At 47.2% G+C, this 27,255-nt stretch overlaps 1 protein-coding gene across 1 annotated transcript in view; it reads right to left on the bottom strand.

Moving 5' to 3' along the window:
- The window catches only part of GPR39 (G protein-coupled receptor 39), a 194,868-nt gene extending 170,337 nt beyond the window's left edge, over positions 1 to 24,531 (bottom strand). Inside the window, exon 1 of the mRNA XM_040474898.1 lies at positions 23,475 to 24,531. Coding sequence (XP_040330832.1) covers positions 23,475 to 24,330 — 856 coding nt within the window. The 5' untranslated portion in view covers positions 24,331 to 24,531. The remainder of the gene's footprint in view (positions 1 to 23,474) is intronic.
- Positions 24,532 to 27,255: the final 2,724 nt, after the last annotated feature.

Genomic DNA, 27,255 nt, shown 5'->3' with positions numbered 1-27,255 from the left:
TGAGCAGAAATCAACAGTCAGATGTTTAACTGTCTGAGCCACCCAGGCACCCTCCCCTGCCTTTCTTAGTTACCATATGCAACGGTTGGGGATCCAGGAGTACCTCTGCTACCACAAATTGGAAGAGAAAGAGAAGCAGGAAAATGGGCAGTCAGCACTACTAGAAAACCAGTATTCATCACGCAAAAATCCACTGCATCTGTTCTATATGAGAGGAGAAATTTGACAAGATAATTAATTTGTTTTTTCCTCTTACTTAAACACTTCTGCCACTCAAATCTTCCCTGCACTCCAAAGCAGCGTCTGACTCTTGCAGTGGTAAAACCCAAAAACCTTCACAGCACTCACACAGGCTCACCTGCTTTCAAGGACACAGGGCAAGAGCTGAGGGAAAGCATTTCCCTGGGACCTGAGCAGTGGTAATCGTGGTCAAGAGAGCACATGTTTAAAGTGATGGGTCATGAAACAGGTTCTAAGTGGCAGAGTGTCTTTGTTTACTGAGTTTGTGTGTATATTTGTGATTCTAAAGCACAGCCCAGGGCTGGAGCCCCTCAGACCCACACACAAAGAGCAAAGTGCAGAATTTCCATGCCCCTGAGACATGGAGTGAGTTTGACATGACATCTGGGAATCAACACTGGTCTCGATGGGCTCCTGTCACCAAGGGCCTCCAAGGGCCCACGCTGAGAGCAATTTTAGTGTTTTCACAATTTGTAGTTTTCTGTTTATTTCTTCTACCCACCCATTTTGCCTGCTTTCTGAATGAACAATCACAAGATCTGTTCCTGCAGGAAGGGAAACGTGGTTGCACTTACTGAAAGAAGGTAATTTGATTTCCAGTGTGGGACCTTTGTGACTTCAAGAGCAATTGGGGCCACACTGGCTTTTTGCCTTTACACTGATTTTAGGGCCTAGTCTCCAAATAAGAGATAACTCCACCACGAAGGAGAAACACCCCGGTAGCAGGTATGATGAGGACTGAAGCAAAATACTATCAAGAGCAGGTACAAATTCATTCATGAGCTTGAGTCAGAGCAAAGGGTAAATGATCCTCTCTGCCTGAAGAGTCTCTTTCCAGGGCCAGACCTTGGAGAATCTGAGTCTTAGCTCATTAAGACACAGAAAATTCCCTTTGGCAGGGAGGGTACTGACATCCCCCTAAAGTCATAGTCACATGTAAATTCAAATGAAATGAATTGATTTCCTTCCAACACCTAGCGCAATGGATGAACTGAAGAAATGGAAGCTTGGAGCTGATGAAGAAGAGGAAGAAAATGAGGCAATTCAGGTGTATTAACACCTCCATGTATCAGAGCCCACCCTGGTACCCCTACACAGCTCCCTCAGTGTAAAGCACCAACCCCAGCATTTCACCACATTGGTTTCTTAAGGACAGTTATCTCCCCCACTTGAAGGACATTGCAAGGCTTATTCTTCCTGGTATTCTCAGTTCCTTCTATGGTAGGTATTCAATAAATATCTTCTGTCTAAAAAAAGTACATTCATGCACGAAAAGAAGGTCTCAACTGGCAAATGAGTCCAGTTTTTAAACCAAGGCTTTATAAACTAACTTGTGGAATGCCACATATTTGCAAGGAGGGAACTGCCTGCCTGGCCACCATACCACACAGGGTCTAGCTTCCAAGTCACTTATATACACTTCTCATTTCTAGTACTGGAAGCTGCTGGGTAGAACTGGGGGTGGGGGTGGGGGTGGGGGTTGGAGGGCAGGCGGTATTCCCGTCACTTTGAGGTCCAGAGTAGAGGTTATCAAGAAATGGGAACACTGTACTTATTTTTGGAAAGAATCAAGAAATGAAGAATAGTGATAATCACTCAAGACAGGCTTATTACAAGCTAAAGATGAGCCTGCCTGGGCTTTTAATTGAAATAGTAATGGCTGTTTGCTAAGGCCTTCACTCACATAGACAAAAGGCAGAGAGCAGAGTGTCCTTCAGGGGGACAAAGAGGGCAGAGCCAGATGGACCATCAGTTCTGAGCACTCCCATGCCCTATGGTTGCTGAAAACCCACCCTATCCAGGGCGTGAGTGCCTCTCATCTCCATTCTGGTCCCAGCCAGACACTTTCATCTCTGTCTCTCTAATGACAGACCTACGATTATTTCTTTTAAACCCCAATGACTGAAAAGGTTTCAAACCCGAATATGCTCTAAAGTACTTAAGCTGTGTTCACTATTAATCCCTTCCTCACCATTGACCTGACATCAGTCACCATTAAACTCTGTTAACTGGTAGATCTCTTTCTTGTGCCCATCAAGCCATTAATCCAAGTACCGGGCTGGCATTTACTTGCCTACTTCCGGAACTCACATTAATGTCAAGGGCATCTCCACTTGCTATTCCCCTTCCCTCTACCAATCTCTCACCCAGCTCACCACGCTCCTCCCCTCAGAAGCCAGGCAGGCCTCTCAGCTCACACCCCCAGCGAGGGGCAGAAAGAAAACTGGAGCCCAGAAACCCACGTTCCTCACTCAGCAACCCCTTGGCCCTGTCTAGCCAAGAACCACAGCTCAGCCTATTGTGGAGCAGGTGGAAGCGGCTTTACAGAACTTTCTGTTACAATACTACTTGCTGTAATTAGCCACTGCCAGAAAACGATCACCAGCCCTTCACCTCACATTTCTTCCAGGGATGGCAGCAGCAATAGAACTCTGTCCTTTGGAGAAGGCTGGGGTTTGTGACTTGCCATCAGCACAGTGGGTCTCGGAGCTGTTTCCCTACAAGTAAGCCTGAGCCTCAGGGACCCGCCTGCTGGGGTTCTATAGTCACAAGCTGCTGGGGTGGGAAGGTGCCATGTTTTGGTGCAGCCCCCAAACCTTGACCATGCATCCTGAGCTCCCGTTCCTTCCTAGACAAACGTGTGAAACAGCCTGATGCAGCCGAACAGGGCTGCCCGCGGCAAGCTGGAGGCAGCTCGTGCTATCTGGTGGTAGTCAAGTTCTTTAACAAATGCACAGACAAACACTGGGCCCAACAAACAAAGCTTATCCTGGCCACCTCTCGTCTCTACACTGTGTTTTGTGAGATGTGCTTCAGGACTCGGAAAAATGGATGAACACTCTGTGTTCCCTGGAATTAAAAAAAAAAAAAATCACTTCTCTCTTCAGAGCCATCTAAGCCTGTATCAGAATGAAACCACTTCAGGAATGAGCCCCCAAACAATCATCAGAAGCAAATTGAAGTGTTTCTCCCAAAAGCATCCCTTTTATGGAAGGCGTTCAATCAGGATGTTTCTTCAACTTTCTGTTCTAAGTGGTGGCGTTTTTCTATATGGAAAAGACAAGGACAATCTCAGACCCATCCAAAGGTATCTAATCTTCCTGTAACAAAAGTCCCACCATTGTCAAGTATAGCCGTGTCTGAGCCACCTGCACAGGACAACTCTCTATTTTCAACAGAGCTGTTAAAGTAATCTGTCCTCCTTCACCACCATTTGCTAAAAGCTCCTTGGCATATTGTCTCAGTGTGTCTGAAAGGCCATTTCTATCCACAATACTTTTATTTTGAGCCGCACATTAGCTTGTCATCAAGATGCCATTAGTAAAACACACACACACACACACACACACACACACACACACACACACACACCAAGTAGCCACTCACCTTTAGTTTTCTCTTGATTTTTAAAATAAATGATGGGCCTGACTACATTATTATTTTCCAGGTTGAACTTCTTGTTTAAGATCAAATTTCACATTGCCTTCTTATTACAAATGGCCAGGTGAAGCATGAAGAGAAATCATGTTTGCAATTTGGCCTCCCAGGTTATTTATGTTGGAAAACTGGAAAGTTGTATCACGGGGGAATATTCTTATGAATGTTATTATAAATGGCATCACGACTGTAGCCCAGCATTTTGGCATTTGGCACTAATCACTGATGTGCCACACGTTAAAAGAACTAAATATATACATGCTCAGTGCTACATATTAATGTGCCATGAGACAAAAGCAGGGGAATTCCTGACAGCCGTGCTGTGAGAAAATGAGCAATTACGTGCATATTTTCCCCTTCTCTCCAGTGCCCTTAGGTTGTGACAGAAGAACAGGAAGAATGAGTAAAGGGTGATTCAGAACTAAGTAAGGCCTTCAACATAAAACAACGATCATGCACTTTGGGGCCTAAGGCACAAGTTGGCCAACTTCTTTAAAGGGCCAGGTGGTACATATTTTAGCCTTTATAGGGCCACCTAGTTGCTGTCACACATTCCTCCTTATTTTTCCCTACAGTTCTTTAAAAATGTAAAATTCAGGCTTATATTATAGGTCATGAACTACAAAAAACAGATCTTGCCCATGGGTTCGCTGAACCCTGGCCTCAGCAAATTACGTGGTTGTGTGCTAGTGACCTCGGGCCAAGAGGGCACGTAGAACTCCAGAAGGAGCCCAGGATCCTCTTGCTTGAGTCGGAGTTATGATCTGATTAGACATAAGCATGAATCAAACACGACTGGTCGGACCTGGCGTTATCTCTGTCCACCCCTCGAGTGCAGCCACGATCCTTCTGGCCAGAAACTGAAAATGCTCTTTCAGATTCAGCTCAAATGCTGCCTCCTCCAAGAAGTCTTCACGGACTATTACAGCATGCCCATTCCCTACTCCTGCCACATACCAGGTTCTCAGTATGTGGCAATACCGCTTGTGACAAAGGCTGTTCCCCTCCTGCTAACACTTTATGCGCTACCAAACACTTCCCTGTTCTCTCACTCAAATTTCGATTGTAGCCAGAGGAGAGAGGCTCTGAAAAGGCAAGCGTGTCATCCAAGGTCTCATTACTAGGAGGAGCCAAGCAGGACTTGAATCCGAGGCTCTCTGGCTCCCCTCACCTCTCAGCTGCCTCTGGTTCTCCCTTCCCCTGTCTGTCTGCCTTCCTGAGGGCTTGCAATTTCCTTTCAAGTCAGGACCCCTCCCAGACAGAGCCTGAGAAGTACGGGCCCAGCACATACTGGCTCTCCGTGAAGACCTCGGTTTAATTTCGAGCTGAAGCCCAGGCACACAGGCTGAGAAGACACTAAAGACCCTTACAGTGCAAGGCAGGAGACGACAGTGAGGTGGCCCCTGCTCACGCCCACCCACCCACAGGCCCAGGTACACTCCTGCAGACACAAAACGGTCATCCCCGGAGGCGATGCTGTCGGAGCAGCGCTGGGGCCACCCCTCACGCTTTCTGGCCTTCTCTGAGCCCCCACGCCCCCCGCCACACACACCACACGTCTCCCTTCCCGAGCTTGTTTCCACGAGCATGCACCAGGTGTAGGGTATAGTGCAAAGCTTTTCGAAGTGTGGCTCAAGTCTTACCCGTGACCATAAAATGAGTTTAGTGGCTCAGGCTGGCATTTTTATTAACGAAATGAATAGAAAATACCAAACTGTGTTTCACATTGTCAAAGGTGGGTGAATACTGTCCGGTGAAAGTTCCATTTGCTGTGTGTGCAAGTGTACCCATGTGCAACTGTGTACTGTTTGCAGTATAAAAGCCCATGCAACTTTGTTTTACAGTCTGTTTGTTTGTTTGTTTGTTTGTTTTGAGAGAGAGAGAGAACATGAGCAGGGGAGGGGCAGAGAGAGAATCCCAAGCAGACTCTGTGCTGTCAGCACAGAGCCCCATGCGGGGTTCCATCCCACCAACTGCGAGATCATGACCTGAGCCAAAATCAAGAGTCTGATGCTTAACAGGCTAAGCCACCCAGCCACTCCCAAAGAACTCTTAAGGAAGTGGGAACACCACAGGCTCTGGGGCCTGTCTCCCAGGGTCAAACCCACCTCTGCCCCTTAATTGCTGTGTGACCTTAGGCAGGTTCCTTAACCTCCCTGCATTTCAAGTTGCTTTTTCTGTAGAGTAAATTATTATACCCACCTCACAGGGTCTTTGTGAAAATTCAATGAGTATACAAAGGGCTCTTACAATACCTGGCACATAGCGGCTCCTGGGTGATAGTCAGTTGAGTGTCAGTCTCTTGAACTTTGCTCAGGTCGTGATCGCAGGGTTATGAGTTTAAGACCCTCATTGACCATCACATTGGGCCTGAAGACTTCTTTAAAAAAAAAAAAAAAAAAGGAACACCTGGTACAAAGCGAGTACTCAAAAGACCACAAAGTTAGCTAACAGGATTAGCACACACAAGCATCCACATCACACTGCTGAGGGATGTGGGGTATTATCCCATTTGACAGATAGAAGTGAGGCCAGGAGAGATGTGTAAAGCAGAGAGCCAAACCTGCACTCAGAGTTTCCACCTCTTCTCTACCCACAAGGCAGCATTATCCCCTATCACCAGAATTCCTTCCAGCCCAGGGGGCTCTTTACTAAGTTGAATATAATTGCAAATGTTACCTGCTACCAACATCCCACCATTTTGTGATAAGGATTGATGAGACACTGTCTGGAAAGTGCTCAGAGCGCCGTGCAGACAAGTGCAATATAAATTCAAAATGTCATTTTAACGTTCTCATTATTATTATTAGAATGGGCGAAATGGAGAGAACATGATTTCAGTGCTGCGAGTTTTAATGGGTGTCGGGAATGTGGATTCTGGGAACAATTGGTTACCACACAGCCTACATCTCAGATCAAGTAGCGCGACGTAAGTAATGTCTAAGCCATCAACTTTGTTTATTTCACAATGAAAGTCATCTTTCCCTCCCCGGGGCAGAGTTTTTTTTCGTGTTTTTGGAAATAAAGCTCAGCTTGATGACACTCTTCCAAAAATTCATTTTGATATATTGATTCCCACGGCCAATAATGCCCTGCCCTTACAGGTGCGTGAAGAAAACATCAGCACATTCATTCATCAACAGCTCCCACCCAGAATGGGCTGCCAGGGCCTGAAGCTGCTCGTGTTCTTCCAGTAACTTACCATGGAGTAAAGGTCAAAGGCAAACAATTTCTTAAGTGTAGGGAGCTTCTGAGCCTAAACCTCTCCAGCTGGGATGAACACACAGCTAGGGCCACCTGAGAATGTTCCAGAAGCTCCTCAAAGCCATCAAGAGTCACTTTTCCTTGGCTGCCACCTTTACTCTGTGGAAGGGAACTGAAAACATTTTTACATTGCATCCGGCAATGCTCTATAGTGGAATGAAACGCAAATGTCCACGCATCTTTACCGTGAAGAGGTGACTTCACAGATTTTCTACTCCATGGAGTGAAGACTAGAACCCAGATCCCCCTTTTGGGTTATTTCTGTGGAGACTCTTCAGACAAACTCCTCAAGTTCACCCCTTTCACCCCCTTCAGGCTTCCTCAAAGAGAAAAGCTGAGATGCACTGAAGAAGATAACACCAGCAGGCTAGCAAGAACTAAAAGAAAGTTCTTTCACGTCCTCAACCAGAATTCTTTCTGCACTACAACAAGGTCACTCTATTTTACTGAGGACCTACCTCATGCCAGGCTATGCCCTGGAGGCCTCCACATGCTTCCCACTGAAACTCAAATCAACATTTGAGGTCAGAGTCTGTCCAACCTATGGATGATGCAATTGAAGTTCTGAGCCACTTTGCCTAAGGTCACACCCACTTGTAAGTGATGGAAAGGGGATCGGAACATAGTTCGTCATGTCCCACAGCATTTCTTCATGGCTCAGGAGACTATGATCACATACCACGTTCAATTTACACTTTCTGCAACCCTTTGCCTCCTGTAGTAGACTGAGAAAGGTCCCCCAGAAAGCCGCATCCTAATCCCTAGAGTCTGTGTTACCTGATAAAGAAAAAACATCTTCACACATGTGATTAAGCTAAGGATCTTGAGCCAGAGAGATTATCCTGAATTAAGAGCATGGGCCATAATTCCTCAGATGTACCCATGGGAGAAGGAAAGAAAGAGAGAGAGATGACCCATGCAGAGGAGAAAACAACGTGAAGATTCTGGCCCTGAAGACTGGAGTGAGGCGGCCACAGACAAGGAGGTCAGCAACAACCAAACACTTGGAGGGCCAAGGGAGGGTCTCTCCCTCCCAGTCTCCAGAGGTCGAACGGCCTGTAGGCACCTTTGTTTTAGCCTGGTAAAACAGATTTCAGACTTCTGGCATCCAGAACTGTGAGAGCACACATTTCTGCTGTTTTAAGCCACCAGGTTTGTGGCACTTGGTCACAGGAGCCATGGGAAACTAACACACCACTCTTGCCATCATCACACAACTCAAGATAGAGTACTTGAGCACTTACGGCCCCGTCCTCTGACTGTGAGGGCCACGGGCGCCTTCCTCCTGCCACCTGCTCTCTCTATACAGCACATGTCCGACTCCCCAGAGAGGGCTCAGGGTGCTCGCCCACCCTGGAACCACCACCACGGGGACAGACCGTGAGACTGTGCTTGGGAGGGCAGCCTCCTTGCTTCTCAACTTGCTGGGATAGAAAACAGCAACTGGCCTGGTAATGGAATCTAGCTGATCTAAAAATCAAAGAATAATCAGCATTACAACCTGAAACTAAAACATTTTCTAAACCAAATTCCTCACAAGTGGCTTTTTTCTTTCTTACATACTGCTTTGAATTTCCAGAAGGCAATGAATGCGCCTGTCTTACTCCCTACTTTGCATGGGAAATACACTTGACATCAAAGGTGGGATTTTACATCTGAAACAAGGAGCCTGGCTTAAGGCTGGCCTGGTATTCAGACATAATTGGGAAATTCCCCGAGGAAGCAGAGGGCACAGGTGACCTGGAGACACCACCAGAGACCTTTGTTTTCCAGGTCGAGGTTCAGATAGAAACTGATTTTGTGGTGACGACAAACCACAATCTAATACCTGGTCAGCAACCTGGGTGAATGAGTCAGGTTCCCAGGCAGGAAGCATGCCGCATGGATTTGGTATTAACCAGCCTCCCAGCAGCCACATTTAGGAACACAGAGCCTCTGCTGCTAGTCTCTGGGCTGTCCCTCCAGCTGGCTCACACACTAAGATGACCTGGGCCTTGGGAAACATCCCTAAAGACTCAACAAGGGGCAAGAGGAGGTACAGAGAGATAACCCACAAGAACAGAGTTCAGGAAGTCTATAGGGAGTGAAGAAATGCCACTACGATGATGCCGAGCTTCATGAGGCCCTGCAGAGGGGGTTTGTTTTCTGCACCTGTCTCTGTCACTGGCTTTCCTGTGGGGACCACGCCTCTCATCGCATGCAGTCTTGCTGGCACTGCCCACCACGCTGTTCACCAGGGAGCACAGCGAAACCCTGGCCAGTCTAGGAAGAGTCACCTGTGGGAATCTGACCTTGGATGCAGCGACAAGACACAGGAGGATGCCTGAAGCTAGTCTCTCCGTGATGGTGGAGCCTGAGCAGGCTGTCCACGAACTTCTTTCCCCTGGATCCCTGAACAGTCTGGTTCTTTACGCCTTCTTCTGGCTCTGTGAACTACTCCTTACACTTTCACAAAACTCCTTTTTCCTTCAAGAAGAATCAGAATCAGGTTTTGTGGCTTGCAGCCAAAGAACCTTAGTGCAGCCACCAAAGTGGAGGTCTCTAGGCCCAGCCTGCTTTTCCAAACCCCTCATCCCCAGCTCTCAGTCCTGGCCCCACACGGGAATCACCTACAGAGCTGATATAATACAAATGCCCGGGGACCCATCCCCAAAGGTTTTGAGGGATGTGGTTTAACCCCACACGTGATTCTAATGTGTAGCACGGTTCACAACTACCACCCCTCATAATGCTTCAGGGGCAAACCTGTCCATTCACCATCATTAGAACACACAGCACAAGGACCACTTCCATACCCACACCCCTCACATCGCCTCCCCTGCCTGCAACACACACCATGGCTGCATTCGTCTTCTTGTACTTCCTCCTGCCACTCCTCTTCTCTAAAGCCTTCTGTGGCTCCCCACTGCTTCTACTACGTAGCATGAATCCTTTTCACTAGCTATCAACTTCCTTCTATTTGACCCCACCTACTTTCCAATCTAGATTCACTATTCACTGCTCCCCTTTGGGCCCCCCACTGCAATCCAATTGTTCTATTACCTATAATCTGGACACACAGAGTTCTTAGTGCAAACAACAAAGCTCATTCCAGTTTAAACTGGAAATGAAGTCATTGGGGTTTTTTGTTGTTATTGTTGTTATTATTGTTTTTGTTGTTGTTGTTGTTTGTTGTTGTTGTTGTTGTTGTTTTACATAAGCCCTGGGAGGGCCAGAGAATTGGGATGCAACCAACAATCACATCAGGCTATCCCACCAAGATGCCAGTGGAGACCTTTCCACAGAGACACTGCCAACCCCTGGCCTGGGATGCTACCCTTATTTCTTTTGTCTTTGCTCTCTCTAAAAGCAACCTTGCTCTCAATATCACTTTGTCACACACTGGCCCTGTCCCCAAGGAGACTCCATATGGTTGCTGCTCCTTCCCATCACTCTCTTACAAAGGAGCATCTCATGCCAGTGAAGCTGACCGATGTGGCCCAGGCCACGTGCTGCACCCTAGCTGCAAGGGATGCTGGGAAAGCAAGTTTCTGACCACCACCTTTGGGAAGCAGGACTCAAAGAGAGGGAAATCCTCCAAACACAAGAAGGATATTCAAAAGCTGCCGGCTAGCCTAAAAGCAAGATAAATGTACCTCAGACTTGGCATTGTGGTTTCTTTCTTCCCATCCGTCACTGCCCATAAAAAGTCCCCCAGCTGGAATACATCTTCTTTTAAGAGCCCATCTTTCTGCTCAGGGAAACAGCATGCACTTTGGAGTGAGATCCCAGCTCAAATCTCAATGGGTGATGACCTTGAGCAATTCTGAAAAGTGCATATAGTTCTACCCTCATGATGGTGATGTGATATACAGGCTGGCCAGTCCCCGTACTTGGTGCAGCCTTGGAAGCAGAATCCTTGAATCTTCATAGCCCATGAGGAAGGGGAAGCCTTCCCCACACTTTCCTGAGATTGAATTTTCACTATTCTACAATGGAGGCTAGGAGCCAGATTTAACTTTCCTTTTTTTTTTTTTTTTAATTTTTTATGTTTATTTATTGTTGAGAGAGAGACAGACAGACAGAGAGAGAGCATGAGCAGGGGAAGGGCAGAGAGAGAAGAAGACACAGAATCTGAAGCAGGCTCCAGGATCTGAGCTGTCAGCACAGAGCCCCGCAGGCTCGAACCCATGAACCGTGAGATTATGACCTGAGCCGAAGTCTAATGCTTAACCGACTGAGCCACCCAGGCACCCCATTAAGTTTCTTTGTAAAAACAATGTGAAGTTTCTGGCAGCCAAGTGTCCTGCAGCAAATTCCTACCAGTCACAACTACACTGCAAATTGTTCATAGTTGTTATTACAAATGGTGAGGTTAGCCATTCTCAGCTCATCCTTCTCTGTTCCTTTTGAGTTAAAGAATCCCCTTCAAGCATCATAGACGAGGGCTTCTCATACTTTCAATGTGCGGAGCAATCACAGGGTCCTGCTTACAATACAGATTGAAATTCAATCGGTATGGGGTGGGCCCAAAACTCAGTTTATTCTACAATTTCCCAGGTGATGTTGATGCTGCAAATCCATACACCATGCTGTGAATATCAGAATCATAGACAATATCTCTGGGGTGAGTGAAGTCCAATTAATTACCCTATTAAAAATTCCGGAACCAGCTTACTTGATAAATAGCCACTACCCACCCCCCTTCACCAAGGGTATTTTTAGGCTTCCTTCTATAAGGCTCTACCTCTACACCCTGATGCTCCAACTACAGAAATACTAAGTTCCTTGAAGGGGGTAATCAGTACCTTGATCTCTGCGGTCCAAAGGATATCATGCACATCTTAGGCTTTCATAAATACTTGAATAAACCACCAAAATGAAATTCAGAGACCTGATAGGGGCAAGTCAGTCCAGGAAGGCTTCCCAGAGGAAGTAGGTCTTTCAATTGATTCGGTAGTGAGGAAACCCCAAGTCCAAGAAGGAAAACAGCCTGCTTCTGTGTACATTTCCTTTATCCTCTGGAAAACAACCTTCAATCACCAAGGCCTCCCATTTGCCTCCCCTGTAGCGACAACTTGAACTTGAGAAACAGTGACAACCCATCAGCTATCCTTTAAATAAACAAAATACGCAGCTGTCATTTCCACACGATATTTAATCCTTCAGAATTGCAGCATATAAAAAGTAAACCCATAAATTTCCCAGAAAGCTTTGTTTCTGCTGAGTTTATCGTGTCCTCCAAAGAATAATAATACATAAACTCAACGACCAAATGACTTCAGCTCTGCCCAAACATCCCATGGATAGTGTTTTATTTCTTTTTTTTTTCAACGTTTATTTATTTTTGGGACAGAGAGAGACAGAGCATGAACGGGGGAGGGGCAGAGAGAGAGGGAGACACAGAATCGGAAACAGGCTCCAGGCTCTGAGCCATCAGCCCAGAGCCCGACGCGGGGCTCGAACTCACGGAGCGCGAGATCGTGACCTGGCTGAAGTTGGACGCTTAACCGACTGCGCCACCCAGGCGCCCCTAATTTCTAAGGTAATTTGGATGTTTTTCCCCCCTCACTAGAAAAAGAAGATGGCTTTTCTCTACAAGTTCAATGAACCTCATTGCTCCCAACTGGGCCTGACTCCCATTTCTGCATGCCTCGGGTTTCATAGCCAGTTAGACATTTAACAAGTACAATAGCAATCTGACACTGTACCCTTGCCTCCTGATCCCCATCTGTCAGATTCTGGTAACGCCACTGCTCTCCAAGTACCCAGCCACCCTTGAGATGTGTAAAGCGGTGTGATGAGGTATCTAAAAAGCCTCCGGCTGCCAGAATGGCTCTTTAATACAGGAAATACAAGCAGGAAATGTCGTCAAGTTTTTCAATTGGCAGTAACTCTAATGTCAGAAAATGGTAAAGTTTGTCAGCCTGAGACATCTCTCTTATTCAGACTTGCCTTCAACAATGGGGTTGGCTTTCTCCCCCAAAACCCATTTGGAGCTAAATGACCAAGTATGTAGGCATTCTCTCCTCCAGTGAGGAAAGCTCCAGGAAGCAGCAAAGCTGCCCAGACACTCATTGACTCACCAAACATTTATTCAGCACCTACTAAGTGCCAGCCTAGGGGGAAAAAGAGCTACCCAAAGGATGGTAATTAGATCAATCCACTACAGTCTTCCTCTTTGAGAACCAAGGTATCCAAGATTCCAAAAATCTAGCTGGTGGGACTCAAACCTATACATTCTCAATTCCCCAAATAAGAATCTAAAAGCCTAGTGAAAATTCCATGGTGCCCTGGAGCTTGGTAAACTTCCATTCACGGAGTGCTTCACAGAGGGTCAATCGATGGGAAGTGAATCAATGAATGCTTGGGCCAAGGGTGCATGCAGTTCTTGGAAGGTGAGACTTATCAAACATAAGCTTCTAGAGACTGGGCCTTTCTAGAAAGAAATAACTAAGGCAGGACATATGTTTACCTTGGAGCCCCTCTATCAGAGTTCAGGGAATGTGTTGTTTTTTGACTGTTACATAATACATTAATACAAATTTAGTGGCTTAAAACAAATCTATTATCTCAGAGTTCTGTAGATCAGAACTCCAGACATGGTATGCCTGGGATCTCTGCTCAGGGTCTCAAGTTACTGGCCAGGCTAGTTCTTTTCTAGAGGCTCTTGGGGGAAATCCACCTGAGCTCATTCAGGTCCCCATTGCCATGCTGGCTCTCAGCTCCTCTGGGCCACCTACATTCCCTGCCAGGGGTCCCCTCAAACTCCAAAGCCAGTATGGAGAATTTCTTGCTCATCAAACCCTTCCTCTGCTTTAAATCTCTGACTTTTCCTGTCTCTGACCTCTAGACCCAGATTTAAAGGGTCACGTGACTTGACTAAGCCCATAAGGAAAATCTCCCTACTTTAAGGTGAACCAATCTGAGACCTCCTTTACTTCTGCAAAATCCCTTCATGGTGCCACCTCAACTGAGTAAGTGGGGCAAGTATGTGTACTCCAGGTCTAGGAACTTCTGGAGCCATCTGCGATTTCTGCCCACCCCAGGGAAGGAGAGGGAAAAGGCAGATAAAGTCAAAGCGCCTCCCTGAGTATCACAGTTTACGTGGCTTCCCTCTTCTCCGGAGCAGCAGCCAGTGTCCGGGGATTTCATTCTCTAAACCTACAAAACAATGTACAGCCACTGTATCCCCAGCCTCAGCCTCATAGGGAAGGTTGAAAAAATAGGAGTGTGCAACATCCCTGGTCTCATGGAGCTCCAAGGAGAGTCGGGAGACCACATCTATGCCCCACTCTGAGAAATGTCTAACATGGCTCATCATTTGTAGGAAGATCAGCGCAGGAGGCTTCACGGAAGAAGCGAGGACTTGAGATTGTTGGTGAAGAACAGGCAGGCCACCCACCATAGAGATAGTTGGAGCTTCCGTGGCCTTGCTCAGCAGCCTGGAGCTGCCTCCCAACTGGAGCCGAAGCAATGCTGAGCATTAGGGGCCTCTGTGCCAGGACGATGTGAGGAGCCGGGCAGAAGGAGAGTGGGTCTCTGGCTGTGGAGGTCTGCGACAGCAGCAAGACTGGCCAACACCAAGAGTCAGAGGTCTGGCTGCCAGCAGGAAGAACTCACTGGTGACAGCGGCTCTACCAGGACTGTGGCCCAACGAAAGGGTTTCCTCTTTTTCAATCTGGGAACATGTCTGAGCCTACATGTTGACTCGAAGTGCCGTGCAAGATATGCTGTCACCCCACCAGCAGCACCACGGATTTCACTCTATTGCCTTACTCCTTAATATTCTCCAATGGCTTCCAAGGAGGAATTTCGAGCCCTTAGCTAAGGTCTTCCCTGGCAGTGGCTGTGTGGTGGCTAATCAGCACACCAGGCCACGCTGATGATACATTAAAGGAAGAGCTACATATTTCAGCAGCCCCTTTGCACCCGTTGCAAAGGGTGAAAGAGGTCAAGCAATCCGGCTTCCAGACTGAACGCTGATCAACAATACCTCTGTACCAGGCAGTTCCTGCTTTTTGTCCCCCTTGGGGGAGAAGGCTCATGGCTCAGACAGGGGGCGGATGGCTACAAGTGCATGCAATTTAAGAGTAAAGAGAAAACATATGGGTTGAATTATTTTTAAAATATTACCCCCACTGCACCCTCTTCCCCTTTATCCTGAGAACCCCCTTCTGAACAGGTGGTGAAAGGGCCTGCCAAGAGATAATTTTGAGAGCTGTCTCACTGCATTAACATCTTGTTAAACAGGGTTTAACAAGGACTGTTAAACATCACCCTAATCACTTTCATTTCATGGTTACTTCTCGAAGGTACATATGGTGAAAGCTGATACTCAGGGGCTGATTAACAGACTATTTCTTTGCTCAGGGGAGAGAAAATTTTACGTGTCCTCCATGATGGCCTGACTTTCTGGAAGCCTGGGAGGAATTGTATTCCTTTCAAAGAGAGTATCTTTCACTTCAGACTGACCAAATGTATTGTGCAGTGTGATACACTTCTATAGGAGCACCTGCCCAAGGGAAAACAGGACACTGCTTCCCAATTCCAAGGCGAGGCTTGCTCATTTATGTATTCAGTCAACCAACACCCACTGAACATGTGCTGTGTGCGGGGGGCCCCCCCCCCCCGCGGGCCAGACGGGGAATGGGCACTATGCTGGGATGGAGGTGCAGTGTTGAGCAAAATTAGGAAGAGCTCATATGCCCTCAAGAAATGAGAAGGCAGACAGACGTCAAACGAATAATCTCATAGAGCAAATTGTAAAAGAAAAATTAGAAAAAAAGAAAGTGAAGAAGAAAAATAAAAGTAACACTATGACTATGAGTCTTATTTGAAGGGTTAGTCAAGTCAGGGAGGATGGGCCAAGCTTCCTGGGGGCCGGTCTAAAGACATTAACTTTGAGGCCAGGTGGTAGGAAAGAGCATGACTGTGATCTGTCTGAGGAACTGAAGAGAGCCCACTGGGGTGGAGCGATTAAGGGATGTTATGGACTAACACATGTTCCCCCTAAAATACATATGTGGAATCCCTAACCCCCACTGTGACTGTATATGGAAATGAGGCCTTCAGGGAGGTAATCAAGCTCAATGAGGTCATAAGGGTGGACCCCTAATCCAATACAACTGGTGCCTTTATAAGAAGAGAAACCAGAGGACTCTCTCTTTCTCTCTCTTTGCATGCACACAGGAAAAGCCAAGTGAGGACACAGTGAGAAGGTGGCTATTTGCAAACCAAAGAAGTCTCACCAGAAAGCAACCCTACCAGCACCTTGATCTCAGATTTCTAAGCTTCCAGAGCTGTGACAAAATAAATATCTACTGCTTAAGCCACTCAGCCTGTTGTATTTTGTCACAACACCCACACCTACAAATATAAGGGGAAAACTGTCCTCTGTAAAGGTGGAGAGGCGGCTGCCCATGAGGGGCCTCATGTTAAGGATTCTGATCCTTGACATAAGAGCCATGGGAAGCCGTTCAGAGGTCTGAATTTAATGGGGTTGAGGAGGGGGGTGTCAGCGAGATCCCAGTGGCTGTGCAATGAATAACAGCCGTTCGGACAAGGGCCAGAGTCGATGCAGATATTCTTCCAGCCATGACGCACCAATTCTAGGTCTCTCATCCGGAGAGCACATGTGCTGGAAACAAGATAGGAGAGGCATTCCAGAAGCTCATGCCTCTCGAAGGCACTTGCCAAGGAAGGTGCTCACCAAACAGGGGGCCCAGGTGAGGCTGAACACTTGTCTATTTGCAGGAACTTTCAGCAGCAATGATGAGCACTCTTTCCTCCAGGGCAAAGAAAGCAAGGAGTAGGGGTGGGGAGTTCATTGGGTTGGCCCAATGTTGCAGCACAGCAGGGGAAGTGGACAGAAGGAAAAGGCAGTGAGAGATGACAGTGTCATCCACGTGATCGGGGGACCTGGTCTATTGGGGCAGAATGGGGATCCTTGATTCCTAATTCAATATTCTTCCTCTGTGCTGTTTCCACTCACAAATGGCTTTTATTCTGAGTGGTTTTAGCATTAATAAGCTGAACACTTTGCTCAGTTGAGGCCTCTGCTGCCTTATTACACTGTGGCAGCCCCCATGAGGCGTGCAACTAAGACGGATGAACCAGCACGCTAATGAATAAGGACTGAGATTCCAATGTCCCCTTCCATGGGAACTATGCATCTCTCCAACGGAGAAATGAAATCTTTGAGACAGCCTGATTATAAAAATAAAGGAGCATTATTATATTTGTCTGCCAGGATGATCACAGGACACTTGCAATTTATGACAGATATCACAAATAGAACAACACACATGAAATACTATTTATTACAGTCACATCTACACCAATAAATTCCCTTCTAGAATAGAGGGGGTAACCTGAATACTTGAGGCAAAACATTTTCCTGAAATACCCAAATATTGGAGCCAAAATAATATCTCACATCTGAAAAGTCACTAAGTTAATTTTCGTGATATTTCCCTGCGAGACTGCACTGGCACAGGGCTTCACAGCAAAGAAATAGCCTTTGATAAGAAAATTAATGATATAAACGTGATTGTAAGATCAGTTTTTAAACTAGTCAAGAAAAAGCAACTACAGTTGACTCCTGTACAGTACAGAGGTTAGGGGCACCAACCCCCACCCAGTCAGAAATCTGCATTTAACTTTTGACTGCCCAGAAACTGAATTAATAGCCTACTTTTGACCAGAAGCCTTACCAATAACAAACACTTGATTGACACATATCTTGTATGTTATATGTATTACATACTATATTCTTACAATAAAGTAAGCTAGAGAAAAGAAAACACTATTAAGAAAATCATGGGGCACCTGGGTGGCTTAGTTGGTTAAGCATCCAACTTCAGCTCAGGTCATGATCTCACAGTTCATGAGTTCCAGTCCCACATCGGACTCTGAGCTGACAGCTCAGAGCCTGGAGCCTGCTTCGGATTCTGTGTCTCCCTCTCTCTCTGCCCCTCCCCTGCTCACGCTCTGTCCTTCTCTCTCTCTCTCTCTCAAAAATAAACATTAAAAAATTTTTTTAAAAGAAAAGAAAATCATAAGATGGAGGGGAGGGCACCTGGGTGTCTCAATTGGTTGAGCATCTGACTCTTGATTTCAGCTCAGGTCATGATCCCAGGGTTGTGGGATCAAGCCCTGAGTCGGGCTCTGTGCTGATCATGGAGCCTGCTTGGGATTCTCTCTCTCCCCTGCTGCCCCTCCCCCCACCTCTCTCTAAACTAACAAAATCATAAGGAAGAGAAAATACACTTACAGTACTATACCATAATTACTGAAAAAAATCCACATAGAAATAGACCCTCTCAGTTCATGCCTGTGTTATTCAAGGGTCAGCTGTAGTTAAAATTTGTTTGGGGCCACACCTGTGTGGCTCAGTCGGTTAAGCATCTGACTTCGGCTCAGGTCATGATCTCATAGTTTGGGAGTTCCAGCCCCGCGTGGGGCTCTGTGCTGACAGCTTGGAGCCTGGAGCCTGCTTCGGATTCTGTGTCTCCTTCTCTCTCTGCTCCTCTCTGACTTGTGCTCTGTCCCTGCCTCTCATAAATAAATAAATAAATAAATAAATAAATAAATAAATAAATAAATAAATAAAATTTGTTTCGCACCTCAGAAACATTTGCCATGTAATCAGTTGATACACATTAGTGAATAGGGGTTGATTTTTCAATTATATTTTGGGGTATGGTCTGTACACGAGGTGCAAAATTTCATGAAGTCAGTGACAAAGGAGCTGAAGAAACACATGAATCACTTGGCGAGTCACTGACAAAGGAAGGTCTGGCCACATAGACCAGTTAGTCCTGACAGAATGGAAAACTGACAAGAAAGATGCCAAGGAGAGGTGCTTCAGTGAGGGTGATTTAAATAGCAAAGAATTAGGAGACGCCCTTGGGAGAAAGCCCTCTTTACCATCTTGCTGAGAAAATCAAACACAAAGCCTATCACAGAATTTTGTCAGGAAAATCAAGCCCTCAAAAAAGCCACATTCTGGCAAATTATTCTGAGAATTAACATATAATTATAAGCTATGTTTTATAAAATAGGAGACAAATTTCTTTTCATGATTTTCGCCTTTGTTTTTCACGATGGAAGTCCCAATCAAACCTGTTTCCACATGAAATTTTGGACTCAGTTTTAAGGAGCTAATTTTGGGGTGCCTGGGTGGCTCAGTCGGTTAAGTGGCCAACTTTGGCTCAGGTCATGATCTTGTGGTCTGTGAGTTCGAGCCCCACGTCAGGCTCTGTGCTGACAGCTCAGAGCCTGGAGCCTGTTTCCGATTCTGTGTCTCCCTCTCTCTGCCCCTTCCCCATTCATGCTCTGTCTCTCCCTGTCTCAAAAATAAATAAAATGTTAAAAATATATATATTTAAAAAAAAAAAAAAGGAGCTAATTTTAACAGTTCTTTTTAGGTCCTCACCGCCCTCAGATGAAGAGGACCCACTGCCACCATCTCAGCTCCCACCCCTGCCCCACTTTCTGACTTGCACACACAGGAGACATGACTTGACCTCCAAATCTGGGGTCTAAAACCCAGAGGACATGATTCTTACCTCCTTCTCTCAACCCACACATATCTAAATACACATCAACCTTCTTTTTAGAGCACTCCATTACAGCAGCAACGCTTTTTCTTTCTACTGTTTACTTACTTTTGAAAGAGAGAGAGAGAGAGGCACGAGCAGGGTAGGGACAGAGAGGGAGACACAGAATCCGAAGCAGGCTCCAGGCTCTGAGCTGTCAGCACAGAGCCTGACGTGGGGCTCGAACTCACGGACCAGGACATCATGACCTGAGCTGACGTCGGAAGCTTAACCAACTGAGCCACTCAGGCGCCCCTACAGCAGCAACTCTTTTTTTTTTTTTTTTTAATTTTTTTTTTTCAACGTTTATTTATTTTTGGGACAGAGAGAGACAGAGCATGAACGGGGGAGGGGCAGAGAGAGAGGGAGACACAGAATCGGAAACAGGCTCCAGGCTCTGAGCCATCAGCCCAGAGCCTGACGCGGGGCTCGAACTCCCGGACCGCGAGATCGTGACCTGGCGGAAGTCCGACGCTTAACCGACTGCGCCACCCAGGCGCCCCCAGCAGCAACTCTTAATCTTTTTTCCGCCCAGATGCACTTGACTAGGTGATGTCCATATCCAAGATAGTCTCCTATAAGCTACCCACGTTGGTATTGCAGTTCCTGCCCCTACATTTAACTCCCCTTTCTGTCACTCAGAAGAAATCGGAATGCAAAGAAGTATAATCGTTACAGAGTTCTGAATTTTGTATGACGTTTCCTGAATTTTGTAATTTCCTGATTCTCTGTAAAGCTTTTTGGTTTCATGATCACAGTTGAAAGCCAATCACTGCCTACAGATCTCTCAGAGGTAACTATAACCAAGTCTCTACCACTTAACGCTCTTGAAAGTTACTAATTAAAACTATACTTCTTTTAAACTACTCTGTGGTTCCACTTTGAGCAGGTGACATTTGGACAGCAAGCCTCATGTGCCACAGACACAAACATGGGTGTCTGTGGACCCAGATGCCACATGTGGTGCGGATAACTCCAAGTGAGAGTTCAGAAAGATAAAATGGAAGGTCTGGGAAAATGTTTTGAAAGGAAGGTTTATTTTGCATATCGTTAACATCCAAGGAATAAATAACACAGCAGTTTCTCTTCTCCAGGCCAACAACGTCTGTTCTGGCATCACCAAGTATTACCATGGCCATATCAGCCATAACCTTGCAAATGGAAATTTATCTGGTACTGATTTCTCACTGGGCTGACAAGAGGCAAGAGACACGCACGTTTCCCGGAATGTTCACTTTCAGATTACTATTGTTTTCTCCTGCTAACTGCTTGAGAGCCAGGAGGCGGCCCTGCATCTCTTTCTTTCCCTGATTTCCCAATTTGTTTTCATGATTCACCCAGCTGAGAACCTCAACCAGAATGAGGCACAATAGCAAAAGAGGCAGAAAGGAAAATTAATATTTTCTACATAGACTTCCTCATCTCGGGTAGATTTATGAATTTCGCTTCCGTTATGCAGAAGTTAGCATTTTTAACAATGAGGGGGGAAAATCTTTAATTGTTTTTTTTATTGCCTCAAGAGCTCCAAAGACATCTTGTGCTATGTCGTCATTTACATTTCACATTAAATGCAAAATATGTTTGAAATGAGCAAATATTTGTTTTAATTTGATACATCTGTTAACTGAAATGCTAAAAAGACAGCTAAATCACTATACTAAATTCAGCGATTTGTAAACAACTTATATATTCAGTTGTTCTGGGTTAAAAATGCCCCAAAGCCTAAGTTTTATGACACCCACAAAGTAAATTGCATTGTATTAATCCGATGGAGGCAGGCCGTGATTTCTTCCTCTTCACTCCATTAATTTATTTCCTAACTTGAGTTAATTAGCGAGGTTCCTATTTTTAAAAGCTCTTTGAAATTCATTGGGAGAGAGGGACATTTGCAAGAACTGCTTTGAAAACCCACTGCAAAGGAAATGAGCTAATACAAACGGTAAATTCCCCCAAGACATGATCGCACATTGAGCACCTGATTGCCAGTCAACAATCTTTCTGCCTGGGAAAGCAGTGGGCGATGAATACATAGTTGTTTTAAGAAAGAAGGAGAGAAGTGGAAAGAAAGAATGAGAGCAGCAGTGAGAACAAAGTCATCACAGGCAATTGCTAACTGGAGGAGAGGATCCCCAAGGTCCTATTCATCTCCAAGTATAAGTCTGTGGTATTCCAATTTGATGCTACAAAATGAAGACTGACTTCAACTTGGAACAATACCCATTGGGATAAATACAAAAATTACCCACTATTCAGAGAAATGATAACAACAACAACAACAAAAATACAGAGATTGGCCCAACAGAGAACAAAGATAAATAAATTATTTTTCCTTGGTCAAATGAAGCCTTAATTCCTAAATTAGACCGGGAGGTAGTGCACTTTACTCAGAAAAAAAGGGGGGGAGGGATTCATTCACACTATAGTATAAATTACTGCTAAAAGTTTAAGATATGCCTAAGGGTACACCAGGGAAGAGAGAACTAGCCTTTCAATGGATATTCAAGCCAATCTAATATCCATTCCTTCCTGGAATACTCTGGGAAGCAGGAGGTGGGTGAGAGATTGAGTTGGGTTGGGTGTCCTTCCCAAGTCCCCAGATGTCAACACCTGCCACAGACTCCTTACTCCAACTTCCAGAGGCTGGCCCTAGGAGGCAGCAACACCACCAACCTAATCTAGGTAGCACCTTCCTTTTCAAAGTCCTTTTTTGTTTCATTTTCACTTCAACATGAGCCTGTGTAAGCCACTGGGAACCACTCATTTCCCAGCCCTGGGAAGCAAGGTCACAATGTAGGAGCTATGCTTATTTGAATTAGATCTTCTCTCTGCTAGACTCAAATTCCTCCTCTAGGAAATGGAAATAGAAACCACCTAGCACAGCCCCTGATGCAGAGTAGGCATCCAAAAATTGCAAGCTCTTCCTCTCATTTTACACAGAACAGAAAAGTCAAGTCTGCTGTACAGACACAGCAGAAGCCAGGGGTAGGGCTGGGACAAGACCAGGTTCTTTCCATCCCTTCTCAAGTGCCTTCACATTTTCTTCCATGTCAACCCCCTGGCCCTTGAACCTGTTACTTAGGTTTCCCACACCAAAACAAACAGTGCCATGATTTATTCCTTTTCCTCATGCCACATTAGAAAGGGCTCCTTCCTTCTTTCCTGACACACAGAAGGACCTGGCTTTAAATATTTGCACCACAACAAAAGTTTGGAAAGCAAACAGCTTTCTCTGCAATGGAATTGAGTATTTGGGATGATCAATGAAGTCCCAGGAACCTGTGACACCAGATTTTCTGGATCAAACAGGCTGGCCATACCTGCCACGTTTCTCTGTTCTGATAAAGGTATAGAGCCAACACAACGGAAACTTGAGAAGTACCCTGAGGACCGTGTGTCTGAAAGCTCCAGTTTCTTAAGACTTGGGTAGATCTCTCCAGGGGAATGTAACTGCAGCCTGGAGAGTGTGTGTTTCTGGCAGCCTGCTTCTCCCAAGGAGGAGAAAAATGGGAACAAAATCCAATTGGCTGAGGAAGGTTCTCCAGGGTAAAGACAGCTAGATAAGAATGCCCCCTTTTATCTCCACAAACCTTGATCCTTCTCAGAGGACTTTCACCTCTCCCACATTACCTAATTTGACCAACACACTTCTCAGTATGTTTAACTCCGCTTTACTCCAGGTATTCTGTGACTTGCCAGAGTCACAGAGCTGCTGTCCTGAAACATACGCAGACTCCGGCTCCTGGTCTAGGGTTCTTTTCTCTGTTACCCAAGTCCCCAAAACACAGGAAAGAAGCATGCAGAGGTTCAGAGCAATGCCTCTTCAGCCCCAGCAAAGGGAGGTGTACGCCCGCAAGGCAGGACGACGGGCTAAGAGGAGCACAGGGAATGGGGGGTGGGGAGGGGGAGGCCAGCTCCCTGGTTATCCCCTCCCCCCTCCCCCCCAGGACTCACTCAGGAAGATAATGGTCTGCCTCCTGGCTGTCTTGCTCTCCTCGCTCTCCGACTTGTTCAACTGCGGCCGCCGTCCCTTCCCGGCCAGCGTGCCCTGGCTGCTCCTCAGAAGCACCTGCATCATGTTCCAGCACATGAACGCCACAGAGACCAGGACCAAGAGGTAGATGATGAAGGCGCCGAAGATGCTGGACTGGAAGACAGTCCAGCGGTTGGAAAGGTTGGTACAGATGGACATGTTGGAGGTCTCCGGCCGCTCGTGGTGCCGCGTGCGGGAGACGTTGCACGAGAGACCCCGGTGATTGGGCACGGTCACCAGGGGGTACTCGACTCCCATGGCAAAAAGCAGAGGCAACGCCACCAGGGCGGAGGTGACCCAGACGAAGCCAATCAGCAGCTTCACCTGGCAGGGCCCCGACACGGCCTTGTACCTGAAGGGGTGGCAGATGGCAACGTAGCGCTCAAAGCTGAGCGTCAGCACGTGCAGCAGCGTGGCATAGCTGCAGGCCTCGAAGAGGAAAGTGTGAATCTTACAGGACGCGGCGTAGCTGGGCGTGGTCAGGGGGTTCCAGATGATGCTGTAGAACTCCATGGGCATGCCGACGAGGAAGACCAAGATGTCCGAGCAAGCCAGGCTCACCATGTGATCCGTCACCTCCTTCTGCAAGTAACCTTTCTTCTGCAGCACCTGGGTGACCCGAATGGTGACACTATTCCCCAGAATGCCCACCACGAAGATGGCCAGGTACACCAGGATGAGGGTGATTTTGATCCAGGTGGCCACCTCGAACTCGGGGACGTGGGTGTGATCGATGACATAGGAGCAGTCACTGCTGGGGCCCCTGTGCGAAGCCATGAGGGTGAAAGCCACGCCACCGGGTCCAAAGACCTCCTCAGCTTGCCTTCTTCCTGCCAGCAGAGCCCAGAGCTCTGGGCTGCAATTCACCAGGGCCGGCCCAGCGCTTTCTCATCCGCGCTCACCTGGAAAGAGTAACTTAGTACTTCTGGTGCTTTCATGGAAACTTCCTGGAGCAGCCCAACCTAGCAGGGGCCCGGGAGGCGCCTGGGGGTGGAGTTTGGGGTGTGTGTGTGTGTGTGTGTGTGTGTGTGTGTGTACGAGCCAGGCGGGGAGAGAGGAGGAAGGAGGTCGTACTCTCCCCGCGGGGAGTGACTTCCGCGGCACCCCCAGCGCCCGCCCTTCCCCTCGCTGCCCCCGCTCGGCGCGCCCCGCCAGGGAGTCCCCTGCCCCGGCTCCGTGCTCCCTGCCGTTGCGGGCCCCAACCCACCCCCCTGCAGCACCCTCTCCAGAGCTGCGGGGGGAGGAGTGGTCAGCGATTAATCATTAACTTCCGCGCACTGTGCTCCGGGGCCCCGCTGCAGACCCAGCCCGGCAGCGGGGTTTGACTCAGCACGCAGTCGTGGTCCCCAAACCAGATCTTGGCCCCGGAGCACAGGGCAACGAGTGGCCCCACCGCCCACGCGGCCACCGCCGGGGCAGCGGTCGCCTCCTGTCCCGAAGCGCATTCCGGAGAGGCGCGGCCGCGGGGAAGCTGGAGTGCGTTCCCGGACTTGCAGTCCAGGGCTGAGGCTGGCGACGACGAACTTCCCCTCCCTGCCCTAATGTCCCTTCAGACTCTGTGCCACCTCCAGCATGGGAGTGGCGGGACCCAGGTGCCCGCGTCCCTGGCCTGCCGCCCTGGGGGAGCCAGCAAGCAGTTGCCTCCTTGGTGCCCTATCTTCCGACGCCCGGTGTGTTCCCAGCTGCCTCACGAAGTGAGCCCCAAGGAAGCTACCAGGAGCTCCCTAAAAGCCCTGCCTTTCTCCAGAGCCTCCCTTGCTGCGGAGGGACCGGAGGAACGCGACCCCCGCCCCTCAGTTGTGCTCCTCCGCACTGCGGGGCCCTCGCGAAGTCTTTAACTGGGAGCAGGTGTATGTGAGAATGTCACACTCCTCCAGGATGCCCCACATGGGAGGCGCGTCCTTTTGAGGGACCTGCGACCAAGACACCAAGGCCACCCCAACAGGGACACAGTGTAAAAATGGCATTAAGGATCAGGACATTTTCCCTCTCTTCAGAGAGAGGAAAACCTCTAATGGACCCATTTCAGCTCCTAATTCCAAAATCATAGGTAAATCATAGGTAATGGATGCGGAGGAGGAGAAGGCTGTCCTGTGAACTGTGGGGTGTTTAGCTCCTACATGCCCGCCCCCCAACAGTGATAGCCAAAATGCCTCCAGACGTCACCAAATGTCCTTTAGGGGGTACAAAATCCTCCCAGGTGGAGAACCACTGCCTGGAAGGAAGAAAATAGATCCCATTTATGTGTCCATCCCAAGGGACTAGCTGAGGCCCTGTGCTAAAAACAGCCTTGAAGAATCTCAGGAACCACCCTGCGGTGTGATGATTTTAAAGATGAAGAAACTGCAGTGGCCACATAGATACTTCCCCAAAAAGATAAAAGAGTGAGTGAGAAACTTGAAAATTAGCCCAGATCTATCAAACCCTGAGCCTGCACTCCTAACAGGGAGGGAATTCTGGGAGCACAATGGGTGCTATACAAAGAACTCCTGAATGATGCACATAGAGACACGGGGATTGTGTTTTCTCAACCCAAACCTGGGCACATGGTGTGAGGGTCACAGGGAATATTTGATTTTGACCCTGTCTGTCTCAGGGAGTTAAAAAAAAAAAAAAAAATGCTAACTTATCTCCTTATTAGTGCACTGCGCTTAGCTAAATGACCTCCGTGGCCTTAAAGCTGCCCCCACAAAATGCACAGGGCAAGCATGGACTCTTGGGGCTTCATAACTACACATCAGAGTCCTGAATGGACTTCTTTGCAAAAGGCGCTGGTTGTTTGCTGTCCCAGAGAAACTGAGAAGGAGGTCTAGGAAGAACCTTGCCTCCACCACCACCACCAGCAGCATAAGGTGCCGCATCCCCAGCCCTGCCCACTTCTTTCTTCTCAATAGAAAACAGTTGGGAACCCCACAAGTATTCAGCCCAGCCACAGACCCTTCCTTTGAAATGCTCCTCTTGGTTATGCTCTGAGGCCCTATTGCATGCCAGGCATTTTCACACTATCCATTTCTTTCCATTCTGTGAGGCTACAAGGAGGATGTTATTATCCTGTTTAACAGATGAAGAAATTGAGGATCAGGGGAATTAAGTGACCTACTATAAAGGGTCAGAGGCAGGATTTGAACCCAAAACTGCCTGGCACTAAAGCACTTTCCACTCTAAAATGTGCTGTCCCTGTGCAGGGCAAAACTGTGCCAGGCTGGACAGGCGCATGTTAGGGAAAGGCATTTTTTTTCTTCTCTCCCCAGATGCAGCGTGCCAGTCATCCTGCAACGTAATTGATAATTTCAATTTGTTCTGCTCAGACAAGATTTCCAGTATTGTCTAATTTCTTTCACCAAAATGTTCGTTCCCAAAGTGTGAACAAAGATCACAAATGCATGGCCAAACAGTGAAAATCAAGCTAATTAAAATGTGTTCCTTACAATGCAGATGGAAAAATGCCTTTTGAACAAAGGGCTGGGGGAATTAAATTTTCACTTCACCTTTGCTTTTCCTAAGACCAATTAAAAACTGTTTAATGTGCTCTCACTTGTTGATAACAGACTGGTGTAATACTTGACCTGGGTCTGTGTAACCTAGATTTTTTTAATTAGCAAATTGTATAGAGGGGAAAAACAAACAGGAATGGAAAGTGAGACAAAGAATATTTTAAGTACCCTTTGATATCATCTCCACTCAGGGGTCACCTAAGGTCTT

This window comes from Herpailurus yagouaroundi, unplaced genomic scaffold (genome assembly GCF_014898765.1).
Source record: "Herpailurus yagouaroundi ecotype Mexico unplaced genomic scaffold, PumYag 140, whole genome shotgun sequence".
Lineage (NCBI taxonomy): Eukaryota > Metazoa > Chordata > Mammalia > Carnivora > Felidae > Herpailurus > Herpailurus yagouaroundi.
Note: the sequence above shows the minus strand (reverse complement) of the source record. Positions and strands in the feature narration are given on the sequence as shown.